General features: G+C 48.2%; 1 protein-coding gene across 13 annotated transcripts in view; it reads left to right on the top strand.

Moving 5' to 3' along the window:
- The window catches only part of limch1b (LIM and calponin homology domains 1b), a 125,020-nt gene that overhangs the window by 82,860 nt on the left and 19,356 nt on the right, over positions 1-22,804 (top strand). For 9 of the 13 annotated variants that reach the window (XM_042075351.1, XM_042075347.1, XM_042075349.1 and 6 more), the window contains 5 exons: positions 1,051-1,081; positions 4,597-4,707; positions 8,315-8,513; positions 15,991-16,252; positions 21,570-21,941. In XM_042075351.1, coding sequence (XP_041931285.1) covers positions 1,051-1,081; positions 4,597-4,707; positions 8,315-8,513; positions 15,991-16,252; positions 21,570-21,941 — 975 coding nt within the window. Of the gene's footprint in view, positions 1-733; positions 863-1,050; positions 1,082-4,596; positions 4,708-8,314; positions 8,514-15,990; positions 16,253-21,569; positions 21,942-22,804 lie in introns of those variants that run through there. The other 4 variants (XM_042075354.1, XM_042075355.1, XM_042075358.1 and 1 more) reach the window with 3 other exon arrangements.

Below are 22,804 nucleotides of genomic sequence, written 5' to 3' on the forward strand. Positions count from 1 at the left end.
CTGTTGTCCTCACGGGTCATTGTCCCTCTGTCATCATTTCCTGCTTCCTCCTCCGTCACGGTTTCTCTTCATCCATCTTTGTCCTCCTAGCCCTGACTCCCTGCTCCCATCATCATGGATTAGATAGTGCAGTTTGAGAAACAGATCTGAAGGCGGCTGATTACAGCAGCGCTAAAACACTGTGACCGACTCATCCGGAAAGTGAAATAACAGTTGCTGTGGAAACAGAACACTTGGTTCAAAAACAGGCAGGGAGAGATCTTGGAGCATTCGGACTGATGCAGCACCTTATGCACATGAATACAAATACATATGTATTGCGGTCTCAAGTCTGGTTTCCATAGAGATGTGCGCGGAGAGTTGTATCGTGGGGCAGCCGGGATGGAGGCTGGACTGAGTCTGTGGGGAAAGTCAACCTCCCCTGCCTGCCCTCCCTGCTTACTTGCCTGCCTGGTTGCCTGTTTGGGCCAGTGTGTTTTGGGAGCTTGTGCATATTTCAAGACGAGCAGGAGTGAACGCAGGCGTGAGTGAGAGCGAGAGAGCAGTGAGGGAGGGCAGGAGGGAGGGAAGGAGGGAGGGAAGGAGGGAGGGAAGAGTAGATGGAGAGAGAGAGAGAGACGAGAGAGCGTGTGTGTGTGTGTATGTGTGTGTGAGAGAGAGCGAGAGAGAGAGAGAGAGAGAGAGAGAGAGAGAGAGAGAAAAAGAGAGAGTGAGAGGCATTTGAGGCCTTCCTCCATGTGATGTAGACTAGAGTCATCTTTAAAGGGGAAAAGCCTCGAGTAGGGACGTCAGAGCCAGCGAGTGAGCGAGTGTGCAGAGACAGCGGGAGGCAGGGCTGGCGTCAGACTGCAGCTAGTGCGAGGTGAAACACTGCTATTCTCTCTCTCTCTCTCTCTCTCTCTCTCTCTCTCTCTCTCTCTCTCTGGGGGTTTTTCCACAGGGGTTGTTTACCCCTCTCCACCGGCTTCTGTTAATTCATTTGGTTGTCGTTTTGAATGCTGTTCACCTTCAGGTAACAATCTCCCCCCTCTCTCTCTCTCTTTTCTGCAGAGGATCCGACTGCAGCAGGAGGCTAAAGAATGTAAGTGTTGATCAACTGTATCTCCCTGAATGTAGCTGTCAGTCTCTCCTTTCTCTCTTCCTCTCTCTCTCCTCTCCCTTTTCTCTCAGTCTGCCTGTCTATTTATCTCTCTCTCCTGACATCTGTTTCTTCATCTCTCTCTCTCTCTCCTTCTCTCCCTCGCTCACATCCCTCTGCCCTGTGTGTGTGTGTGTATGTGTATGTGTGTTTGTGTGTGTTTGTGTGTGTTTGTTTGTGTGTGTGTGTGTATGTTTGTGTTTGTGTGTGTGTGTGTGTGTGTGTGTGTGTGTGTGTGTGTGTGTGTGTGTGTGTGTGCGCCTGTGCTGCATTTTTGATGTGCTTGTCTTGTCCTCCGCGGTGCCTGTGTGTGTTCAGGCTCTGTGCTCATCCTGTAAGAATGTCAGACCTGCCGCTCCACCTGCCTCCCGTGCTTATGAAACAAAACCGTGAGCGTGCTCTTGCAGGCAAGGCGTGACGTTTGTGCCCTACGGTAGTTTCGATAGGGCATATCCTGGCATGGTTTATGGAGACAACAACATTGTGTGTGTGTGTGTGTGTGTGTGTGTGTGTGTGTGTGTGTGTGTGTGTGCACATGTGTGCGTGCGTGTGCGCTTGTGTTTGTTTAGCATTGCAGACAGCTGACAGTTAGCTATAGTGGGAATGGCTGCACCCTGCAAAAGGGACACTACTGTATTGTCCTCCCTAGAGTGGACCCAGAAATGCACAGCGATTCCACACACAGCCCTCAGAGTCCAGCTGTTACAGAGCAGTCCTCCTCGGCAGGCCTCGGCGTCCAGATGTTTAGTAAACGAGGATGCTCCTTTGTCAGATTTGGATTTCGAGATGCTCTTATGATAACTGAGGGTGTTATGAAGGCTTAGTTTGGGTAAACACTGGCATTACTGCATGTTTGGACAGTCCCACACACAGAGTAAACACGTCCTGGTGTGTTTATGAGTAAATACTGATCGCTTGCCTCCTGCATGTCAAGCTGGTTGTGTAAGTCTCTCGTTGGGGCAGCGCAAGACTGGCTCTGAGCGCCTAAAAGAGTCTATTGTGCTGGACGGGCGTGGTGTGGCCATCTTCTGTCTATCAGAGATGATTGACAGCTACTGTGAGTGGCTGAGAGAAAGCAGGGGTCTGAAACCCTGTGGGCATCAGAGCTGTCAGACTGGACGTTGTTGTGAGGCCTTTGACATATTTCCACAAACCAATTAATCGAGTACCAAAATAGTTGGCAATTAGTTTAATAGTTGACAACTAATCAATTAACCGATGAGTTGCTGGAGCCCTAATGTTAAAGTATGTTGCACCATTCTGGATGTGCCATTGAAAGCTTGGTTTAGGCACCTGTTAAGGCAGACCATGGAATCTCTGTGTGAAACCTCTGGTGGAATCCTCCTCATTTGGCCTCTGTGGTGAGCGATCTGCTGGTGACAGGCGGATTGGGTGAAGTGTGAGAGAGCAAAAGTGTGCCAGGATGAGCCCGGCCGGCAGCCATGTTCAGATTTGCTGGTGGAAGCTGCCAGTCCCTGCTCTCTATGAGCCTTCTAGAAGTTTCTTCACATGAGCACTGCACTGCTGTTGTTGATGGAGGGTGGGTTGGGCGTCACACTGAAAGGGCCAGAGACAGAGATAGATAGAGAGATAGAGAGAGAGAGAGAGAAAAAAATAGAGAGAGAGAGATAGAGAGAGAGAGATAGAGACATAGAGAGAGAGAGAGAGAGACGGAGAGCTGCAACTAATCATTTCTTCATATACGTATTTCAAACCTCTACCCCCCCACCCCACCCCCACACTAAGCTGTTGTAGTGCTGGCTTCATAAGAATGCATTGCCTCCCTGATCACTTTTGACGGGGGGCTGGGGCCTGTGAGGCAATTTCTCACATACCTGTAAAGCTTCCTTAATTACAAACCAAAAAAATGTAATATATGCAGGCCTGTGTGTGTGTGTGCGCATCGTATGGGTGTGTGTGTGTGTGTGCGTGTGCGTGTGCGTGTGCGTGTGCGTGTGCGTGTGCGTGTGCGTGTGCGTGTGCGTGTGTGTGTGTTTGTGTGTGTGTGTGTGTGTGCGATGGGAGGGGGGCTTGCTATGCATTAGTGACTGGGGTTGAAATACAGTGACAAAGGAGCTCTTGGGATTCTCTGCTCTATTTGCTGAGTCAGTGCAGTTTCAGTGCACTCGCATGACGTAGGCTCCCTGTATACAATACACACACACACACACATTCACATCATCTCTCTCTCTCTCTCTTTCTCTTTCTTTCACACACACACACACACACACACACACACACACACACACACACACACACACACACACACACACACACACACACACACACTTACTCACGATGAAGGTGTCCATGTCAAGTGCCTTGTGTTGTGCCTGTCTGTGTGTGAGGGCTGCTGACAGGCCAGAAGTAGTGAAGTGGGGTGGAGTAGAGTGGGATCAGGTGGGGTAGAGTGGAATGGTGTGGAGTAGAGTGGAATCGGGTGGGGTAGAGTGGAATGGTGTGGAGTAGAGTGGAATCGGGTGGGGTAGAGTGGAATGGTGTGGAGTAGAGTGGGGTAGAGTGGAATGGTGTGGGATCGGGTGGGGTAGAGTGGAATGGTGTGGAGTGGAGTGGGGTAGAGTGGGGTAGAGTGGGATCGGGTGGGGTAGAGTGGAATGGTGTGAAGCGGTGTGATGTGGTGTGGGGAGAGGTGAGAGGGACATGAGGGCGGCTCTTGTCTTGTTGTCTTGTTTGTGCAGGGGCGCAGGATAAACACACAGGGCCTGATTGGGTTTAGACACATACAGAGACACAGAGCCACCAGCAGACAAAGCCTTTCAGCACACCCTCATATCTCCACCAGTGCGTGTGTGTGTGTGTGTGTGTGTGTGTGTGTGTGTGTGTGTGTGTGTGTGTGTGTGTGTGTGTGTGTGTGTGTGCGCGCATGTGTGTGTGCGCACTTGTGTGTGTGTGTGTGCATTGGTTTGTTTGGATTGCAAACCTTGATCATGATTACTTGCAACCTTTGCGGAAAGGGACTCATTTTGTGTTTTGGTGCATTGTCTGGCATGACGTCAGACAGGCAGGTGTTTGCTTCTCCATCCTTTACGTCTTCTCTTGTCTGTCCAGTGGTGGAGCCACATTAGCGTTGCTAGGCTCGGAACACTCCCAGATGAGGGTTATGGATGGCGTTTTCTCAAACAGAACTAGCTTCACCTAGCTTTGGCTGCAGGCTGGCTCGCACCGATAACCAAGTGGAAAAATGTGCTCAGATGATCAAGACGTCTGCAGATTGACTTATGCGTGACTTATGTAACGTGGCGTTTATATACCGTGAAGTGACATTGGCTGCCCCCCCCCTCTCTGGAATTGAGAGCGGTCTGTTCAGATGAGTGTGTGTGTGTGTGTGTGTGTGTGTGTGTGTGTGTGTGTGTGTGTGTGTGTGTGTGTGTGTGTGTGTGTGTGTGTGTGTGTGTGTGTGAGTGTGTTTGCTTATTGGCTTGTTTTTATGGTCGCAGGTGCTGATCACCATTTACTGGCTGGGAAAGGCTGCAAACAGCTGTGCGTCTTACAGCGGCCCGACGCTGGACCTGAAGGAGTTTGAAGGGCTTCTGTCACAGATGCGAAAGGTACGAGAGGAAGTGGAATTTGCAGACTGTTTCCTCAAGTTCAAGAATACATTTCCCAAGGGCCTTTGCTTTGCTACAATCTATCATAAAATGATGAAGACAGCTTGTTTTGAAGACCGTCTATAGGTTATGATGTTTATAGTACAATGATGGATTTTGGGGGTTGCGGTCCTGATCACAGTGTTTCCCACAGAACTGAATTCTATTTGTGGGGGTAGGTTTGCAGAATTATCTTGAATTCAACAGTTTTTAACAAATTAGCATAGCGTGGTTATGATGAACCAGATTTAAGCACAATTTAGTACAACCTGGAAAATCATTGTGTGGTGGTCAATGTTGATATTGTGGTGGGCCGCCACAAATAAGTCAATGTATGGGAAACACTGTGATCCATAGAGATCCAGGATTGGACTGAAGTAGGGAGTTATCACAGCTGTCCCAGCCAGGCTTGGGCATCTTCTCTGGGGAAGGAAAGGTGCTCTGCCCCCCCACCCTCCTCTCCCTACCATCATTCTCTGGCCATGACCTCAGACAGTTGTGTCCACTGCAGACGGAGAGGAGAGGATCTGTCCTCGTGCCAGCCATGAGCTCAGGACGGGACCCCGCCACCGCGGCTGCCTGTGCCGGTGCCGGTGCATGCTGGGTTCAAGGGGTCCAGAGCGCCACAGTTGTGGATTTTACAGGTCCCTGATGACACATGCAGACACAGACATACACACACACACACACAGACAAACTCACGTACATACATACTCACTGATAGTCATACCACACATACACACACACACACGCTGATAGTCATAGCACACAAACACACACACAAACACACACTGATAGTCATAGCACACACACACACACACGCACACACACACACACACACACACACACACACACATACAGGCACACAGACTTATAGACACAGCATAGGTACACACACACACACACACACACACATACGACACAGGCACACACACAGAAACACACAGACTTACTGTATAGACACAGCATAGGTACAGACACACACACACACACACACACACACACACAGACTTATAGACACAGCATAGGTACACACACACATGCACACACGCACACACACACACACACACACACACACACACACACACACACACACACACACACACACACACACACACACACACACATTCGGACACACAGACTTATAGACACAGCATAGGCACACATGTACAAACACACACACACTCACACATACATGCACAGGCACACATACAGAAACACAGACTTATAGACACAGCATATGTTCAGACACACATACACACACACACACACACTCGCGCACACACACACACACACACACACACACCCAAACAGACGCAGACACACGTGCACACCCGCTGAGCAAACTCGTGGAGCGCGCCGCACGCTCAAGGGGGAATGATGTCACCCGGCTGCAATTTATTTCTTGGGCCCGTCATGTGATGGGTGTCCCTTGTATAACGGCCGTGATGGCGCTGTCCCCGCAAAGCACTTTCACAGCTGCCGGCCACTCTCCCAAACAGACTGTCCATTCTAGCAGAGAGTGAATTCAGCCTCCGCGCTGCTGTACACAATGAAGAATAAGGGCCATTATTTGCAGCGGGTGTCTGCATGGCTCTGACTGTGCGTTTGATGATCTCGTGCCTCTGTCTGGCCGTTGGTGATGACGCGGCGGTCTACAGAGGGGGTCATTTGAGACCAGAGATGGACTCAGTTCTTTTATTAGAAGCTTCCAGAAGGATGATAGATGTGTTTGTGTGTGGCTGTTGAACGGTGCTGCTTTCTGTGTATGGATACTGTATGGATGTGTGTGTGTGTGTGTGTGTGTGCGTGTGTGTGCGTGCCTGTGTGTGCGTGCCTGTGTGTGTGTGTGTGTGTGTGTGCGCGTGTGTGTGCGTGTGTGTGCGTGCCTGTGTGTGCGTGCCTGTGTGTGTGTGTGTGTGTGTGTGTGTGTGTGTGTGTGTGTGTGCGCGCGCATGTGTGTGCGTTGCTGGTTAACGGTCACCTTTTAGTGGACAGATTGGGGTGATGGAAAGAATGCAGCCAATCAAAGGCAGCCATTGTCCCTGCCAACCCCCTGCCATCCATGTCCTCCTTCAACCAGGATAAACCACAGGGAGAGAGAGAGAGAGAGAAATAGATAGAGAGAGAGAGAGAAAGAGGGAGGGACAAAGAATGAGACAGATAGAGAAAGAGATGGATAGAGAGAGAGAGTGAAAGAGAGACGGAGATTTTGAATTGTACTTTATTGCCTTGCACAACAGCACAAAACTTCAATCAATCAATGAAGAGAGACGGAGAGAGAGAGATGCAGATAGATAGATAGTCCGAGAGGGAGAGGGTGGGAGAGAGAAGGCTAAATGGGTTGTGTCGTCATGTGTTGTTGGTTCAAAAGTGTTAGAAACTGTACACTGAAATCATGCACTAAATGGCTCCTCTGCTGTCTCCACGTGCTCAATAAATGAACACAGCGTAACATCGCCAGTCACGTCCAAATCCCTGCATGATCATACCTTGTCAATATAAATCAGTCTCTAGCCGTGAGACACCAAGCCCTCCACAATGTTAACCCACTCCTATAGTGGACACTGGAGCGTGACTGGCCATTCACAGTGCTCTGTAAAACGATAGCCTAAATCCACTTAAAGGCATACCTGAACAACAACGCCCCCAGACCATTTTGTACCGACCAGGCCAGACTGAGTTGCGGTGTTTCGTTTCACCTGATGGTCCATATAGATAACATCGTTTTGTTTGTGTCCAAACAAAACGCAAACAAATACATGATTAGCGGCAAAGTCTGCATCCACTGGGCGAGTTTCACAAGTGGAGAAAAGTCTCCTCGGACTCACCGAATAAAATCACTAAGGCCAGAAATGAGAGCCTGCAGTTGCTGAATACCTCTGAGGCCATGGCCTGTCTCTCGGAGGTGCTCGGATGATTTTTACCAGAGATCTGGAGCACTCTCTGAGCTTATGAGAACATCAGTGTCAGAGCCAAAACTGCACCCTACGCCCACATCTCACATCGGACTAGCCCTGCGAACCGTGAAATGACATCCAGTGGACGGGGCAGCAGTACGGAGACTCGGACAGGGGAAAGCCAGAGGAAGGAGGAAGGAGGAGAGTAAGTGAATGAGAAAGAAAGAGTGAAAGGCAAAAAGTAAGAAAGAAAGAAATGCAAAAAAGTATTTGTTGAGAAAGAAAAGACAAGAAAGAAAGAAAGAAAGAAAGAAAGAAAGAAAGAGATGGATGGAGCAGAGGAGGAAGAGGCAGGGAGAACCGTGTCTGTGCGCTGAGCGTTTGTGTTGAATGGAAGGAAGGAAATGTCTCCCTTTCATTAGTGCGGGAACTCAGAGAGGCCCGGAGAAGGGAACGTGGGGAACCGAGGGAGACATGGAGCAGAACAGCAGAACAATTCTATGGGGAGGAGCGGAACAATATGGAACATCAACTTAACATAACAAGTTATGAGCTGTAACATCAGAGGCTATTTCAGAGAAATTGAACCTGTGTGTGTGTGTGTGTGTGTGTGTGTGTGTGTGTGTGTGTGTGTGTGTGTGTGTGTGCATGTGTGTGTGTATTGGCAGGAAGCGGAGGACTGTGACAGTCCTAAGCGTAGCATCCGGGACAGCGGCTACATCGACTGCTGGGACTCTGAGCGCAGTGACTCGCTCTCTCCCCCCCGCCACGGGAGAGAGGACTCCTTCGACAGCCTGGACTCCTTCGGCTCGCGCTCGCGACAGACCCCCTCACCGGACGTACTGGTCGCCCGCGGCAGCAGTGATGGTAGGTGCTTCGCCTCCCCTCAATGTGTGTGTGTGTGTGTGTGTGTGTGTGTGTGAGTGAAAGAGAGTGATAGATTGATTTTATTGTTTCGGAACTTACTTTAGCACACAAGACATGCAAGGTGTCTCACACCCGTGTCTGTCCTTTTCTGCTCTAGTAGTGGAATCAATTGAGTGAGCTCTAGTGTGTGTGTGCGTGCGTGCGTGGGTCTCTTGATGCCAAGGTGACCCCTGTGTCACGAGCATGGACACTGTGAGCAGTGGAGTGGCCGTGTTGTGTCTCCCGGTAATGAGCACATTGAGCGTCCAGCGTGCGCTCGCCCAGGCTATTTGCAGCTGCAGGGTGGTTTCTGCGGCACTGCTGTGTGTATTGTTCTAGTGTTGTCCACTGGAGTGACGTTGTCATGGCCCGTAGTGTCCCCTGGGTGCCCTCACTGCACATGTGCAGTATGAGGAGAGGCTCACATGGGCGCAGTGGGTCTGTGGGTGGGTGGGGTTTTAAAGGGTTTATAAGTATGCAATACTACTGGTAGAGATGTACCCTACTGTGAGTATGAAAATCAACACATTTCTTAAAGCAGATTTGCAAACAGGTTAATTTATAGACAGTGTGTGTAAAGAGTTGTTGTAAAGAGAGAGAGAGAGATACTTTATTGATCCTCAAGGGGAAATTAAAGGGTCTCAGTAGCATACAGAAATAACACACAACATGCACTTACAGCAGAAATGGTAAACATAAGTATAAACATATAACTAAACTCCACTGTACAATAAAGACAGTAGAAGATAAGACAGATAAGAAGTAGAAGATAAGACAGATAAGAAAACTAACAAAACTAAATACTAAATACACTATATAAGTTAAATTAAGAAAGCTTGAGGGTGATCAAGCATAAGACGCTTGTAGTGACAGGGCCAGGACTGGTGAGGTGCTAAAGGGAGTGAGTGTCATGGTGAAGGTGCAAACAGTAGTCCAACCATAGTCCTTAGTTATGTGTGCCTGGCAAGGTGCTCAAGAGAGTGAGTGTCATGGTGGAGGTGCAAAAAGTAGTCCAGATAGATAGTAGATAGATAGATAGATAGATATACAGTAGATAGATAGATAGATAGATAGATAGATAGATACAGTAGATAGATAGATAGATAGATAGATAGATAGATAAGTAGATAGATACAGTAGATAGATAGATAGATACAGTAGATAGATAGATACAGTAGATAGATAGATAGATAGATAGATAGATAGATAGATAGATAGATAGATAAGTAGATAGATAAGTAGATAGATACAGTAGATAGATAGATACAGTAGATAGATAGATAGATTTTTCAATTGTCCATTTCTGGGCATCTGTGTGTGTCTGTGTGTATGTATAAGCCATTGAGACACAAGAAATTCAAAGTATAAAAGTATAGACAGGCAATTTCTTTAGTGATCATTTTACATCGCATACACTTCCACACACACACACACACACACACACACACACACACACACACACACACACACACACACACACACGCACTCAAAAACACAGGTACTCGCATGTACACACTGGACTTGTTAAGCCATTAATCCTCTTTATAAGCCCCTCTGGCATGGTGCTCTACGGCTCTCTGAGGCTAAATAGGGCTGGAGCTCTAATAGCTGTTCCAGAGCAACCTGCCAGCCAAACGTGGGGTTTGGCTGGCAGGTTGCTCTGGAACAGCTATTAGACAGCCCCATATCCAGCCCCATATCCAGCCCCATATCCAGCCCCATATCCAGCCCCAAATCTAGCCCCATATCCAGCCCCATATCCAGCCCCACACAGCCCCATATCCAGCCCCACACAGCCCCATATCCAGCCCCACATCCAGCTCCATATACAGCAGCTGCTTCTGGGTAACAGCACTGAGAGCACAGAGCCTCCAGCATCCTGGCTCACATTCACCCTGCTCAACACACTCCTACAGCTCCACTGAAGCTTGGAAAGTGTGTTTGTGTGTTTGTGTGTGTGTGTGTGTGTGTGTGTGTGTGTGTGTGTGTGTGTGTGTGTGTGTGTGTGTGTGTGTGTGTGTGTGTGTGTGTGATTAGATTAGATGTGATTGCTTTTCCATTTGAAGCCAAGCGAGGGCCAACTAAACTCTTTAGCCAGAGTTTGGGATTGAGGCGGGGACGGAGGGAGATGTGTTTTTGGGGCTCTGTGGTGTGTCTATGGGACGGAGGGAGATGTGTTTTTGGCACTTTATGTGTGTGTCTATGAGACGGAGGGAGATGTGTTTTTGGCACTTTATGTTGTGTGTCTATGGGACGGAGGGAGATGTGTTTTTGGCACTTTATGTTGTGTGTCTATGGGACGGAGGGAGATGTGTTTTTGGCACTTTATGTTGTGCGTCTATGGGACGGGGGGAGATGTGTTTTTGGGACTTTATGTTGTGCGTCTATGGGACGGAGGGAGATGTGTTTTTGGCACTTTATGTTGTGTGTCTATGGGACGGGGGGAGATGTGTTTTTGGGACTTTATGTTGTGTGTCTATGGGGCGGGGGGAGATGTGTTTTTGGGACTCTGTGGTGTGTCTATGGGACGGAGGGAGATGTGTTTTTGGGACTCTGTGGTGTCTATGCATTGTGTGCTCTCTCCTTTACCTCTGACTCTCTGCCTGGCGCTGTCAGTCTGTATTGTCTCTTATTTCTCAGTAGCTCAATTTGCTGTATGTGTGTTTCTCATCGTCCTGCCACTAAACTATATTTTTCTTGTTTAAATTCCTTTCTTTCTTTTTATTTCTTTCTCTCTTTCCATAATTCTCCAATTTGTTGGACTTCCCTCTTCGTCTCTCTCAGTTCCCTCTTGTCAGGCATAATTAGCGCAGAATAGTTTTACTGTGGGGCTCAAATGACGGCCTTTCACTTGTCAGCCAACAACCACTCACAGTAAAATCACAGGCGCTGCTTATTACGAGGGCTGTATTGTGTGTGTGTGTGTGTGTCTGTATAAATGTGTGCTAGTGTGTGCTTGTGTGAATGTGTGTGTGCGTGCATTTGTTTGTGTATTTATGGAGCCACACCATATGTGTTTATGTCTGTAAATGTGCTAAATGTGTAGCATGCTGTTAGCTTTCCAACCACAGTGAGAAACTATGTGCAGAGCAACTGCTAACAAGTCACACACACACACACACACACACACACACACACACACACACACACACATACGTGAACACACATACGCACACACACACACACACACACACACACACATACATCATATAGAGATATACAAATATGCGCAATTTGTACGAATACTTCATCTAAATAGTTTTTAGTTTTTAGTTCTTCTGGCATAAAATTGTTCTGGCATGATATTATTCTCAGAGGGTTATATGAGCCAATAGCTGTTCAAATCACCTAAGTAGTCTTGCAGTCCATGGAGAAAGTATGTCTGCAATGAGAATGTTACACACTTTGACTTTGGTAAGTGTTTTATGAAAGACTAGCCGTCTCATAAACAGATGTCAGAGTTTGTTATGCATTACTCACAAAGCTGAAATCAAGGCATTATAATACGTTTGACGAAAATGAAGGGTTTTTTATAATGTCACATTGCCTGTAAGTTACCATGGTAAGCAGTAAGTTGTAGCACAAAACAACCTGTTAAGGTTTTCGCTTTCTTATTTTAATGAGAGCCCATAAAAAAGTTATAGTTCTCGACAGAGAAACGTTCCGTGCTGCCGCAGAACGACGTGGTGTGGGAATATACCTCACTTCCTGTTCAGGAGCCAAACCTGCTTTTGTCGTGAATGACGTTTGGAGGAAGGGACTGACGTCTTACTGCCGTCTTGCTTGCTTGATAGACTTCCTATGAAGCCACTAAATGCTTTAATGTCCCATAGTTATTTGTCCAGTGACTACGCTTTTATGTCCCATAGTTATTTGTCCAGTGACTACAAAACAAAATCCAGTGTATAGCACATTAGATATGTTCTGTGTTGTCCATATCATATATGTCACTGTTATATCTATTTTATAAATATCAGTTATATTTCATAATGACATCCATAACAACAGTTTCTATTCTGTATGGCAGTCTATGTAACTGCAATGGTGAATGAAGATAACGTCCACTGTTTGGGCTGGTGTTTGTCAGGAAACGTTTTCCTTATCTGGACATGGTTTCCCTCAGTTGTCCCTGGCCTTGACCAGTCCATTAGGGAACACAGCCTTGTCCTCGCAGCAGACAGCTTTGAGTCAGCGACCTTCTTATTGCCTAGATGCCTGCCGCTCTTTCTTTTCAAAAGGAGATGAATTATTAAACAAAGCCGGGCCAGCTTCAAATGCATACTTCTGCACCACAAATTACAAACAAACACTGTCCACTTCAAATGCATACTTTCCCCCCGACCAATAACAAGAAAAAGCCGGTGGTTTTCACATGCATACTTCGTCCCGGGCCGTTTGGAGAAGCGAGCGGCCCCCGGATTCTGCAGACCCCAGGGCCCAGGAGCCAGGACCTCAGCCCTGACGCTCAGAAGCAGCTGCTGCTGCTGCTGCTGTTGCGGTGTTTGATGCCTGCTGGTAACATGCTGCGCTTGTTGCTTGGCCCTTCTGGGAAATGCTAAACAAAACCCTTGGATGGAGTCCAGGAGGTGTGGACAGTGAGGGAACTGGCTCCTGAGAAGAGAGGAGAGGGGTGGAGAGGGGTGGAGAGGAGGGGGGTGGAGAGGAGAAGAGAGGAGAAGAGAGGAGAGGAGTGGAGAGGAGAGGAGGTAAGAGGAGAGGAAAGGAGAGGAGGGGAGGAGAGGAGAGGAGAGGAGAAGAGAAGAGAAGAGAAGAGAAGAGAAGAGAAGAGAAGAGAAGAAAAGAAAAGAAAAGAAAAGAAAAGAAAAGAAAAGAAAAGAAAAGAAAAGAAAAGAAAAGAAAAGAAAAGAAAAGAAAAGAAAAGAGAAGAGAAGAGAAGAGAAGAGAAGAGGAGAGGAGAGGAGAGGAGAGGAGAGGAGAGGAGAGGAGAGGAGTGGAGAGGGGGTAAGAGGAGAGGAAAGGAGAGGAGGGGAGGAGAGGATAGGAGAGGAGAGGGGAGGAGGAGAGGAGAGGAGAGGGGTGGAGAGGCAAGGAGAGGGGTGGAGAGGAGAGGAGAGGAGAGGAGAGAAGAGAGAATGGGGAGAAGAGAGGGGAGAGGAGAGAGGAGGAGAGAGAATGAGGAGAAGAGAGGAGAGAGAATGAGGAGAAGAGAAGAGAGGAGGAGAGAGAGAGGGGAGAGGAGAGAGAGAATGAGGAGAGGAGAGGGGAGGAGGAGAGGGGAGAGGGGAGAGGGGTGGAGAGAAGAGAAGAGAAGAGGAAAGGAGAGAAGAGGAGAAGAGAAGGGGAGGAGTAGGGAGGTGTTGTGGGGGTGTAGAGATGGATGCTGGAGGGTTGGAGCATAAAGAATCTCCTATTCAGGGTGTTTACCCCAAACAAACCGAGACCTCCACGACCTCACCTCTGAGCAAGGGCCCTGTGTTCCATGCTATGAAACTCACTTGATCCAAACAATAATTAGCGCAAGGACCAGAATGAACTTGATATCATAAGAGGGCGATGAGGGGGGAATTAAAAAAGAGAGGATCGAAATTGGATACTGGCTTGAGGCCTTTTTTAGGGGAAAAAAAGTAATTGTTTTGGGAGGAAATGTTGTGTGGAGAGACTAAACCTCCACTGGTCCACTGCCGTGTTTGACCAGCGTCTCGTGACGGGATACAGTGGACGCCGTCTTCACCCCTCTTGTTCCGCCCCCCCCCCCTCCCCCCCGATTGTTCTAATCTTTCCATCCTTCCTCCTGTCCGCATGCTGGTGTTCCCATGACGACTGATCCACTAAGCGGAAGGGGATCATATTAGCAATGCATGGTCTAGTGTAGCAGCCGTGTACTAGAACACCCATATTGTACTTTACTGTTATGCCATGCATATCATTGACACAGGGTGCAACCACCCATACATATTCCTTCGCTGTAATATGATGATGTATATGTAAATAGCACAGTAAGGAACACAATGAATAGGGGCACTTTCATCCTCAAAGAAACGCACATGTGTGCAGCAGAACTCTAAAGACTTATTAAAAACACTCTGAGGCAATGCACATACGACCTGCTTGTAATCTGTCTCCAATTGGATGTTCAACCTTTTTGCATTTTTCCCTTAAAGGAGTTCACGGTCCTCTTGAAGCAAGGCTACCCCAAGGCCTTCCTTCCACTGATCCTGTGTCAGTCATTCAACTCCAACAGTTAGCCACCAATTACAAATCAAAAGGGAAAAGCACACTGTTTCTTTTTGGGAGGAATTTTGCTGTTGGGTTGATCTCTGTTTGGTTGGTTGATATCAGACCTCGGCCATACTGACAGTATAACCTTCCCTGAGCCAAACACACATGTGGCTGCCATCTTGGAGAGAGGAATTTGCAAGGGTTGAGAAACGGAGACATGAGAGATGTATATGTATGCAAGGCCTTTGGGGCACCACGAGAGTGTGGGTGAGGTCCTTTTAGAAGGTGATAGCTTAGGGAATGTTTCCTCCTTTGTCCTTGAAGGAGGATGAAGGTCGTTTAGACATGTAAACCATTCTGTTTTTTGCCATAACAAACTTGTCAAACTCAGAGCTCTCTGGATATATTTTACAAAGTAAGCGTAATTTTGTTACTCTTTTGTTTTTAAACATTGGTTTTGGGCTTGTGCAATGCAGTTCTGTTTGTCAAAGTGCAGGGGGGGTGGTGTGAGCTGGTGACAGGCAAAGCTCTCCCTTACACACGACACACACACACACACACACATACACACACACACACACACACACACACACACACACACACACACACACACACACACACATATATACATACATACATACATACACACACACACACACACACACACACACACACACACACACACACACACACACACACACACACACACACACACATTCACTCACACACATTCACTCCCACAGCTCTGTCTGGGCACATTTCCCTGACACCATGGGCTCTGTTGGTCATCGCCCACCCATGACTGCATTAACACTGAGCTCACTGGACCATGCTGCGGCTCTCTGATGCCTGTAACGAGCCCATGCAGGACCAGTGGCTTGGCAGCCGCCTGCCGTTTGTCTTGGCTCCATAAATAAGGCAGTAGGGTCCTTAAATAACTGGCCTGTGGTTTTAACTAGGAACACTTTCTATAATATTTTGAGAATATCAATTGTGTTATTCGTACTTGTGGTACATTCTTTGTAAATGTCAATGACAATACAATATGTAGAGGGAGCATGCAGTCATTCTGGGGTAGATGCACAGGACGAGCACTGAATATGAATATGACATGATGTCTTTCTGAGCTTTATTGCTACTGTAAACTTCTAATTCTACTTTGATTACTGTTAGGCTCACTGACTGACCTCTTCTCCAGCAGTGACCTTCCCTGACCTATCATGACCTCTTTTGACCTCTGACCCCTTCACCCCACCAGGCCGCGGCAGCGACTCGGAGTCCGACTTCCCGCACCACCACCGGCGGATGCCGGACGTGCGTAAGGATGACATGCTGGCGCGGCGCACATCGGTCAGCGAGCCGCGCACGCCACTGCCCTTCAACCAGTTCCTGCCCAACAAGAGCAACCAGACGGCCTACATGCCCGCGCCACTGCGACGCAAGCGCCCCGAGAGAGAGGAGGGCGGACGCAAGAGCTGGAGCACTGCCACCTCGCCCATCGGGGGGGACCGGCCATTCAGGTGAGCAGCCCTGGGCAGTCAGCTAGTGTTTAACTTTAGACAAGGCAAGGCAAAGCAAAGCAAAGCAAAGCAAAGCAAGGCAAAGCAAGGCAAGGCAAGTTATACATCACATTTCATTGACAGAGGCAATTCAACATGCTTTACATAAATAAAAGCACACACTGTACTGATGCTGCATGTGCATATTCAGTTATCTGGTCCAATAACTAATAATTAAAGTTACTGCCAGTGCAGTATTCTAGATATTGTAGGTTATCATAAATATATCTGTAAATATATCTGATTGCTTCTGTGAACAGGCATCATTTCCAAGCATTATAAGTGAGTGTTTGAGATGTGTTCTATGCTACTCTGTACACTGGTGTGTAGGGTTGGTTATTGGCTGTAAAGATATTGTGGTCATGATATGGGGTGTAATGTGTGCAGCCTGACCGCTTCTGATCGGGTGATTAGCACCAACCATTAAAAAAGTGAAAGTCCCTGTCTGTTCACTAATCACACTGAGCTTGGTTTTATTTACCTACAGCCTTCTGAGTCTTCAGGGACTTATGTAATAAAACTTTGCAGGCAAGTTTTTCTCTTTAATGCCCTGGCATCTGTTGTTTCCTGTTAAAGTATTCAGTAGGTGGAAAAGAGATGTAAATTGATTAGAACATTGTGCCAGTATGTTGCAAGCAGGAGAAATGCAACACCTTAAAATAGCCACGATCAAGAACCGTAATAAACAGCTGCCACACCAACGGATATCTCATCAGAAGCCCAGTGGTGAACCAGTGGTTGGCGGTGTGAGTCTGCGTGGTCGTATCACCAGGTGTTTCAGGGGGAGGACTAACCTGCCCCTGTTTCACACAGCTTGTATAACATCTCTGTCGTAGCTGACAGTCTGAATATATCCCATATTGTGCATTTTAAGCCACTTACAGCAACCGTGAAGCGCGTCTGTGTTTGTGTGTGTGTGTGTGTGTGTGTGTGTGTGTGAAATACTCCCTGACGGGAGCAGAGGTGAGCAGAGGGACAAGGTCTCCGTGTCGGGCCTGTCTGTGGAAGTGTAAACGGGGTGTCAGATATGACGAGGTTTATTTGGAAAGAGAAGAGAAAGTAAAAGACTTTGCTAGTTGCTCTGTCTTCGTGCCCCCGTGTCTTCTAAAAGAATCTGGCCGTCTAGGACACACACATTGACAAACCTCACACAGGGAGGGAGAGAGAGCGAGGACAGGCGGCGTTCTCAGAGCCAGGCCTTTCAGGGAAAGTGTTTTAGGGGAAAGTGTTGTCGGATGGACTGTCTTCCACCCCATAATTCACGCTTGGTCTTACACCCTTCTCGAGCGGCCAATTTCAACATAACACTTTTAGAAATGGGCTGAGACACGCAGCCAACCTTCCCGCTCGTCTTGATTGAACTGGAAAGATCTGGAAGCCTGGGAATATGTTCTTAGTTGATTCGGAACATCATCAAGGCTTTAGAGAAGGAAACTCCTGGCTTGTGTTTCTCTTCCTTCCTCCCCCCATCTCTCTCCCTCTCTCTTCCTCTCTTTTCAGCCTCTGTCTCTTTTCTCATTTCTCTTTCTCTTCTTTCTTCCTCTCTTTTTCTTTATCCCTCTCTATCACTCTATCTCTATCTACACCCTCTTTCCATCTCTTCTCTCGATCTCCTCCTCCTCCTCCCTCTCTCTCTCTCTCTCTCTCTCTTTCCATTTCTGTTCTCTGTTACAGTAGGGAGGTATGAAGGGATGGGTTGATGTGGACCAGATGTGTTGTAATTGGCCAGACCTGAGCTCCCATACAGTACATACTGCACCAATCTGCGCTAACACGCGTGAAATTGAGAAGACGAAGGCATGGAGCAGACATGGAGGATTCCCAAAACATGCAGACCCCCCCCCCCCCCCCCCCACGTCTCTCTGGGTTTTCCACAAAAACACGGGAGTGTGCTCGTACAGGCATTCCGGAGGTTTCAATCTCGACCTCACCATTTTTCAGAAGTCGTCCAACGAGCCTCTTTCCCCTCCCTGTTTCAGGCCACTTTTCGCTTGACACGGTCACATAAAGATGGTACTTATCATTTGAAGGATGTTGCTCTCCGCATCCAGTGACCATAGGTATTTTGCAGAACGCATGGTCTGCATGTGTGGGAATCACTGGCCCGTGCAGCCCTATGTGGGAGAGGGGGTTGTGTGTCCTTCAGAGTGTGTGTTTGTGTGCATCCTGGTTGGCTTGAGTCCTCCCTAGGCCTGCTGTCCCATGTGCGCTTGTGAACGCCAGTTGTGTTATCACCATGGTAGTGAACACAGACAAGTGAAACATATCATTTGTGACTGAGTTAAAAACCTATCACAGGCGCCGTGACTCTTGCCAATGGAATTTTATGATTCCATCTTTTGAAATGATTTGTTCACTTGTCATGTCTTTTCTCTACTCTAAAGTCTGTGATGTTAATCGCCCACTGTGTTTTTTTTTCTTCTTTCAAATGTTCCTTCTTTTTTGTTTTCTTCCTTCCATGTGTGTGTGTGTGTGTGTGTGTGTGTGTGTGTGTGTGTGTGTGTGTGTGTGTGTGTGTGTACCCTTCAATGTGTGTGTTCAATGTGTGTGTTCAATGTGTGTGTGTACACTTCTACACTCTCCTCCCCAACTGGGTTGTCTTCCTCGTTTGATGTGTCCTCCTATGTTCCAATGTGTTTCTGTGACGCCACCATGTGACTCCTGTATCGCTGGTGGTGTCCTCCCACACATGGTCCCTTACGGTGTGTTATGGTCACATTCCTGGTCATGTTGTGGTCGTCCCCTGATCCTCTTTAACATCCCTGTTGTTGTCTCTACCGGCACCATTGTCATTGTGGGGGGGGGGGGGGGGGGTAGTGTGAGTGACGCCCCAGACTGTGAGAGCCCCCCCAACATAACCCCACTAGACCCCCACCCTGTAGCCCCCATCACCTGCCCCGCACCCCCCCAACAGGAGCCTGAGGAGCACCAGAGAGACGGTGGTGAAGAGGAGGAGGAGGAGGAGGAGGAGGAGGAAGAGAGGAAGGAGGAGGAGGAGGAGGCTAGTGTGTTTATCACAAGGAGGGAGAGCCATGACTGCAGTCATGCCAAAAACAAGCCTCCCAGTCCTATCCCAGAATGCTCCAGTGCACTCCCACTGACACACACGGAGAAGCAGCAGCAAAACCAGACAGCAGCTACTGACTCAAGGTGCTGACCTGCCCACCCCTCACCCCCACCCCCTTACCAACACCCTGAATTCTCCCTGAAGTCCCCCGACTCCTTATGGCAGTGCCTGTGTGCTCTCCATTCCACTCACTAGTTCATTTATTATCTCTAAAAAGTCACCTCCGGGGAGACGCTGAACAGCATGGCAATTTATTCCTTCAGATGTCTCGCTCACCACAAATGGCATTCTCATCAGGGCTTTTAACCCAAGAGCGGCTTCACCCGCTCTTTCCTGGTCTAGAGAGTGGGAAAGTATGACTCTTTGCTCGTGGCCTCCACCTTTGTTGATAAGTGAGGCTTTCTTTATAAGCGAAGCCCCGGACGCTTATTCTCATAGTCCAGGCCCAGGGGTTAGTTGTTCTGGGGGGGGGGGGGGGGGTATGCTGTCCCTCCTGGCGTGGTTGGAGTTGGCTGGAGCATCTCTCTCGCTCTCTCTCTCTTTCAGCCTGGCCTTCATCTCACTCCCCTGTGCAAGAGCCAGACGGTTTGGGGCTCCTCATGTGCTTTCGCCAGGCGTCTGATGTTTGCGATTCTCATGGTGTAATTGTCTGTGTGTGTGTGTGTGTGTGTGTGTGTGTGTGTGTGTGTGTGTGTGAGGGAAAGAGAAACGGGCTTTTGTTTCTTGAAGAGTAGCAGCAGCGGTCTGGGTTTTTCTGTGTGTCTGTCTGTGTGTTCCGTCCCATGATGCATCAGTGATGCTGTGGGCTGCCCTTTGACCTCTGGCACTGGAGAGGATGTGGGGGTGTGGAGAGAGACGTTGGGCAAGATCTAACATTAGGACTGTCACCCAGGCAACGCGAGGATGTGGAAACAGCTGAGTCTGATATTCTGAATGTGCGTGATTGTGTGTGTGTGTGTGTGTGTGTGTGTGTGTGTGTGTGTGTGTGTGTGTGTGTGTGTGTGTAGCTTTGTACTTAAAAGCTTTGTATATACCACCAGTATATCTGTGTGATCGCAAATACTGTATCTATTGCTTAGGAATGTTTAATTTAATTTATCAAAGGCATGAAAAATATATAAAATAATGTGAACACACTCACAGATTCACACACTCACACACTCTCACACACACTACACACACTCTCACACACTCTCACACACACTACACACACTAACACACTCTCACACACACTACACACACTCTTACATTCCTGTTCACACACTCGCATTCCTGACACACTCGCAATCCCTCAGTACAGGACATGTGACACACCCTGAGGAAGGGAGGAAATGAGAAGGTTTTCCGCCACTGATCCCATGTGTGTGTGTGTGTGTGTGTGTTTAGTGTGTGTGTTTAGTGAGTGTGTGTGTGTGTGTGTGTGTGTGTGTGTGTGTGTGTGTGTGTGTGTGTGTGTGTGTGTGTGTGTGTGTGTGCGTGTGTGGGAGTATGTGCGGGTGTCTAGGAGTGTGTCTGTGTTCTTTGTTTTGGCTTCTGTGCATTTATTCGCATGCGTGTGAATTCTGTTTGTACGAACACCATTGTAGCCCCTGCAGGTATGACAACAACATAATTGATAGAATTGACCTCTGACTCTCTTTTAAAAGCCATCAGCTCACACCCCTCATTAACGTCTTCAGTTTTGATCCACACACACACACCATCCCACTCTCTTCTGCCTCAGAGAAAAAAACACACTCCCTGTAGAGCACTCGTTTATTATTCCCTCCTTGTGTGTGCAGACAGTGGTCTCTCTGCAGAAACAGCACTTATGATACAAAGGCTAGCGTATCGACTTCACATCAGCAGGAAATGTCTCTCCATTGCTCTCAAAATAGTCTGATTTATGGGGGCGTAAATTTGGTCCCCTTGGAGTTTTATTCCCAGAATGCTGTTCAGTTTTCGGCCCATTTACATCAGTGTGCATAACTGCTTTGTTGTTGTTTTTTTTGTATGTCAGTTCTGGGTCTGTTTGTGTGTTTGTGTGTGTGTGTGTGTGTGTGTGTGTGTGTGTGTGTGTGAGAGAGAGAATGTGTGTGTGTGTGTGTGTGTGTGTGTGAGAGAGAGAGAGAGAGAGAGAGAGAGAGAGAGAGAGAGAGAGAGAGAGAAGAGAGAATGTGTGTGTGTGGTGTGTGTGTGTTTAATCCAACAATGAATGGCTGCTTCTCTCAGCAGAAGCCCCGCCCGTTCATGTTCTGAGGAACTCTACCGCACTTCCTTGACGACCAACGCCATGTCAACCTCCATCGTAGTTACCATCCCACTCAGCCCCTCCCCTAGGGACAGTCCGGATGCTTCCAGGAAGTTCCTGCCCCCAAAGGTGGATGGGGCAGGGCCTGGAAAGCAAGGGGGCGTGTCAGACCCAGGAAGGGATGACATGTGGGCCAGGCGGACCTCCCCCAAACATGGCGGGGCCAGCCCCACCCACTTCCTGCCCGTCCCCGCAACGGGAGCCAATCAGGCTGGGGGCAGCCCGGGGGCGGAGTCGGAGACAGACAAACCACGGAGGAGGCCCTCCTGGTTGGACGACGAGCTGTCGCCAACGTGAGCTAAAACTCCGACCGAGTGCATGTGTGAACTCCCCCCTGGTAACACCGGAGTCTGGAGCAGGTGTAGTCCCAATCTGGCCATCACAGGTCCATGCCAGACTGGGACTATAATCCACACCAGAGTCAGCTGTTCTCAGGGCTGGCATGTCCTCTAGCCTTCCGGATGTTTCCACATGGCTAACAGTAGCGTCAGACTTAATCCCTCCGCCGCACACACATCACCCCCCCCCCAATCAGTTCTGCCCATGATGCTCTGACATTGAACGCTGATCATTACATTGAACATTAATCAAAAAATTATTATCAGTCCCAGCCAATACTTAGATCCATCATCACTTAAATCCATAGACACTGTTTACATAGATTTACTAAGTGGAATTCTAAAGCATTATGATTTTAAGTTGTATATTTATTTCTAATTTTTAAGGGGTGTGCTGTATGCAGTCTGATGCACTTTTTACTGCAGGACCACAATTGTTGTGTTGAGTTGTGTGTAGAGGTTTTAATCATCAATACGAGAGGCTGGTGCAAATGTCACAGTTGTGGTTGTAGAACCACTTCCTCCTTGCAGGGCTGGTGTGCATCTCTGGTTAGCTGAATGTAAAGTGCCAGGCTTGCTTTTCTTTTGGATGAATGAATGTTAATGTGTTAACGTGTATCTAGCAGCTGCATGAGGCCTGGCATCCGCATGCTGTTTTGCTGGTGCAGAAGCTCATGGCTTGGCCAGAGCTTTGAAGGTGCCCAACAGACGATCCGTGCCTCTTTGTGTCCGATGACCCGCTTTCGAGGCTTCTAGTTGCTTGTGTCTTTTGGATGTTGTCTTTTGTGCATGGATGCCTCTGTCGTGGCCAGTTCAGG

The sequence above is a fragment of the Alosa sapidissima genome, chromosome 20 (genome assembly GCF_018492685.1).
Source record: "Alosa sapidissima isolate fAloSap1 chromosome 20, fAloSap1.pri, whole genome shotgun sequence".
Classification (NCBI taxonomy): domain Eukaryota; kingdom Metazoa; phylum Chordata; class Actinopteri; order Clupeiformes; family Clupeidae; genus Alosa; species Alosa sapidissima.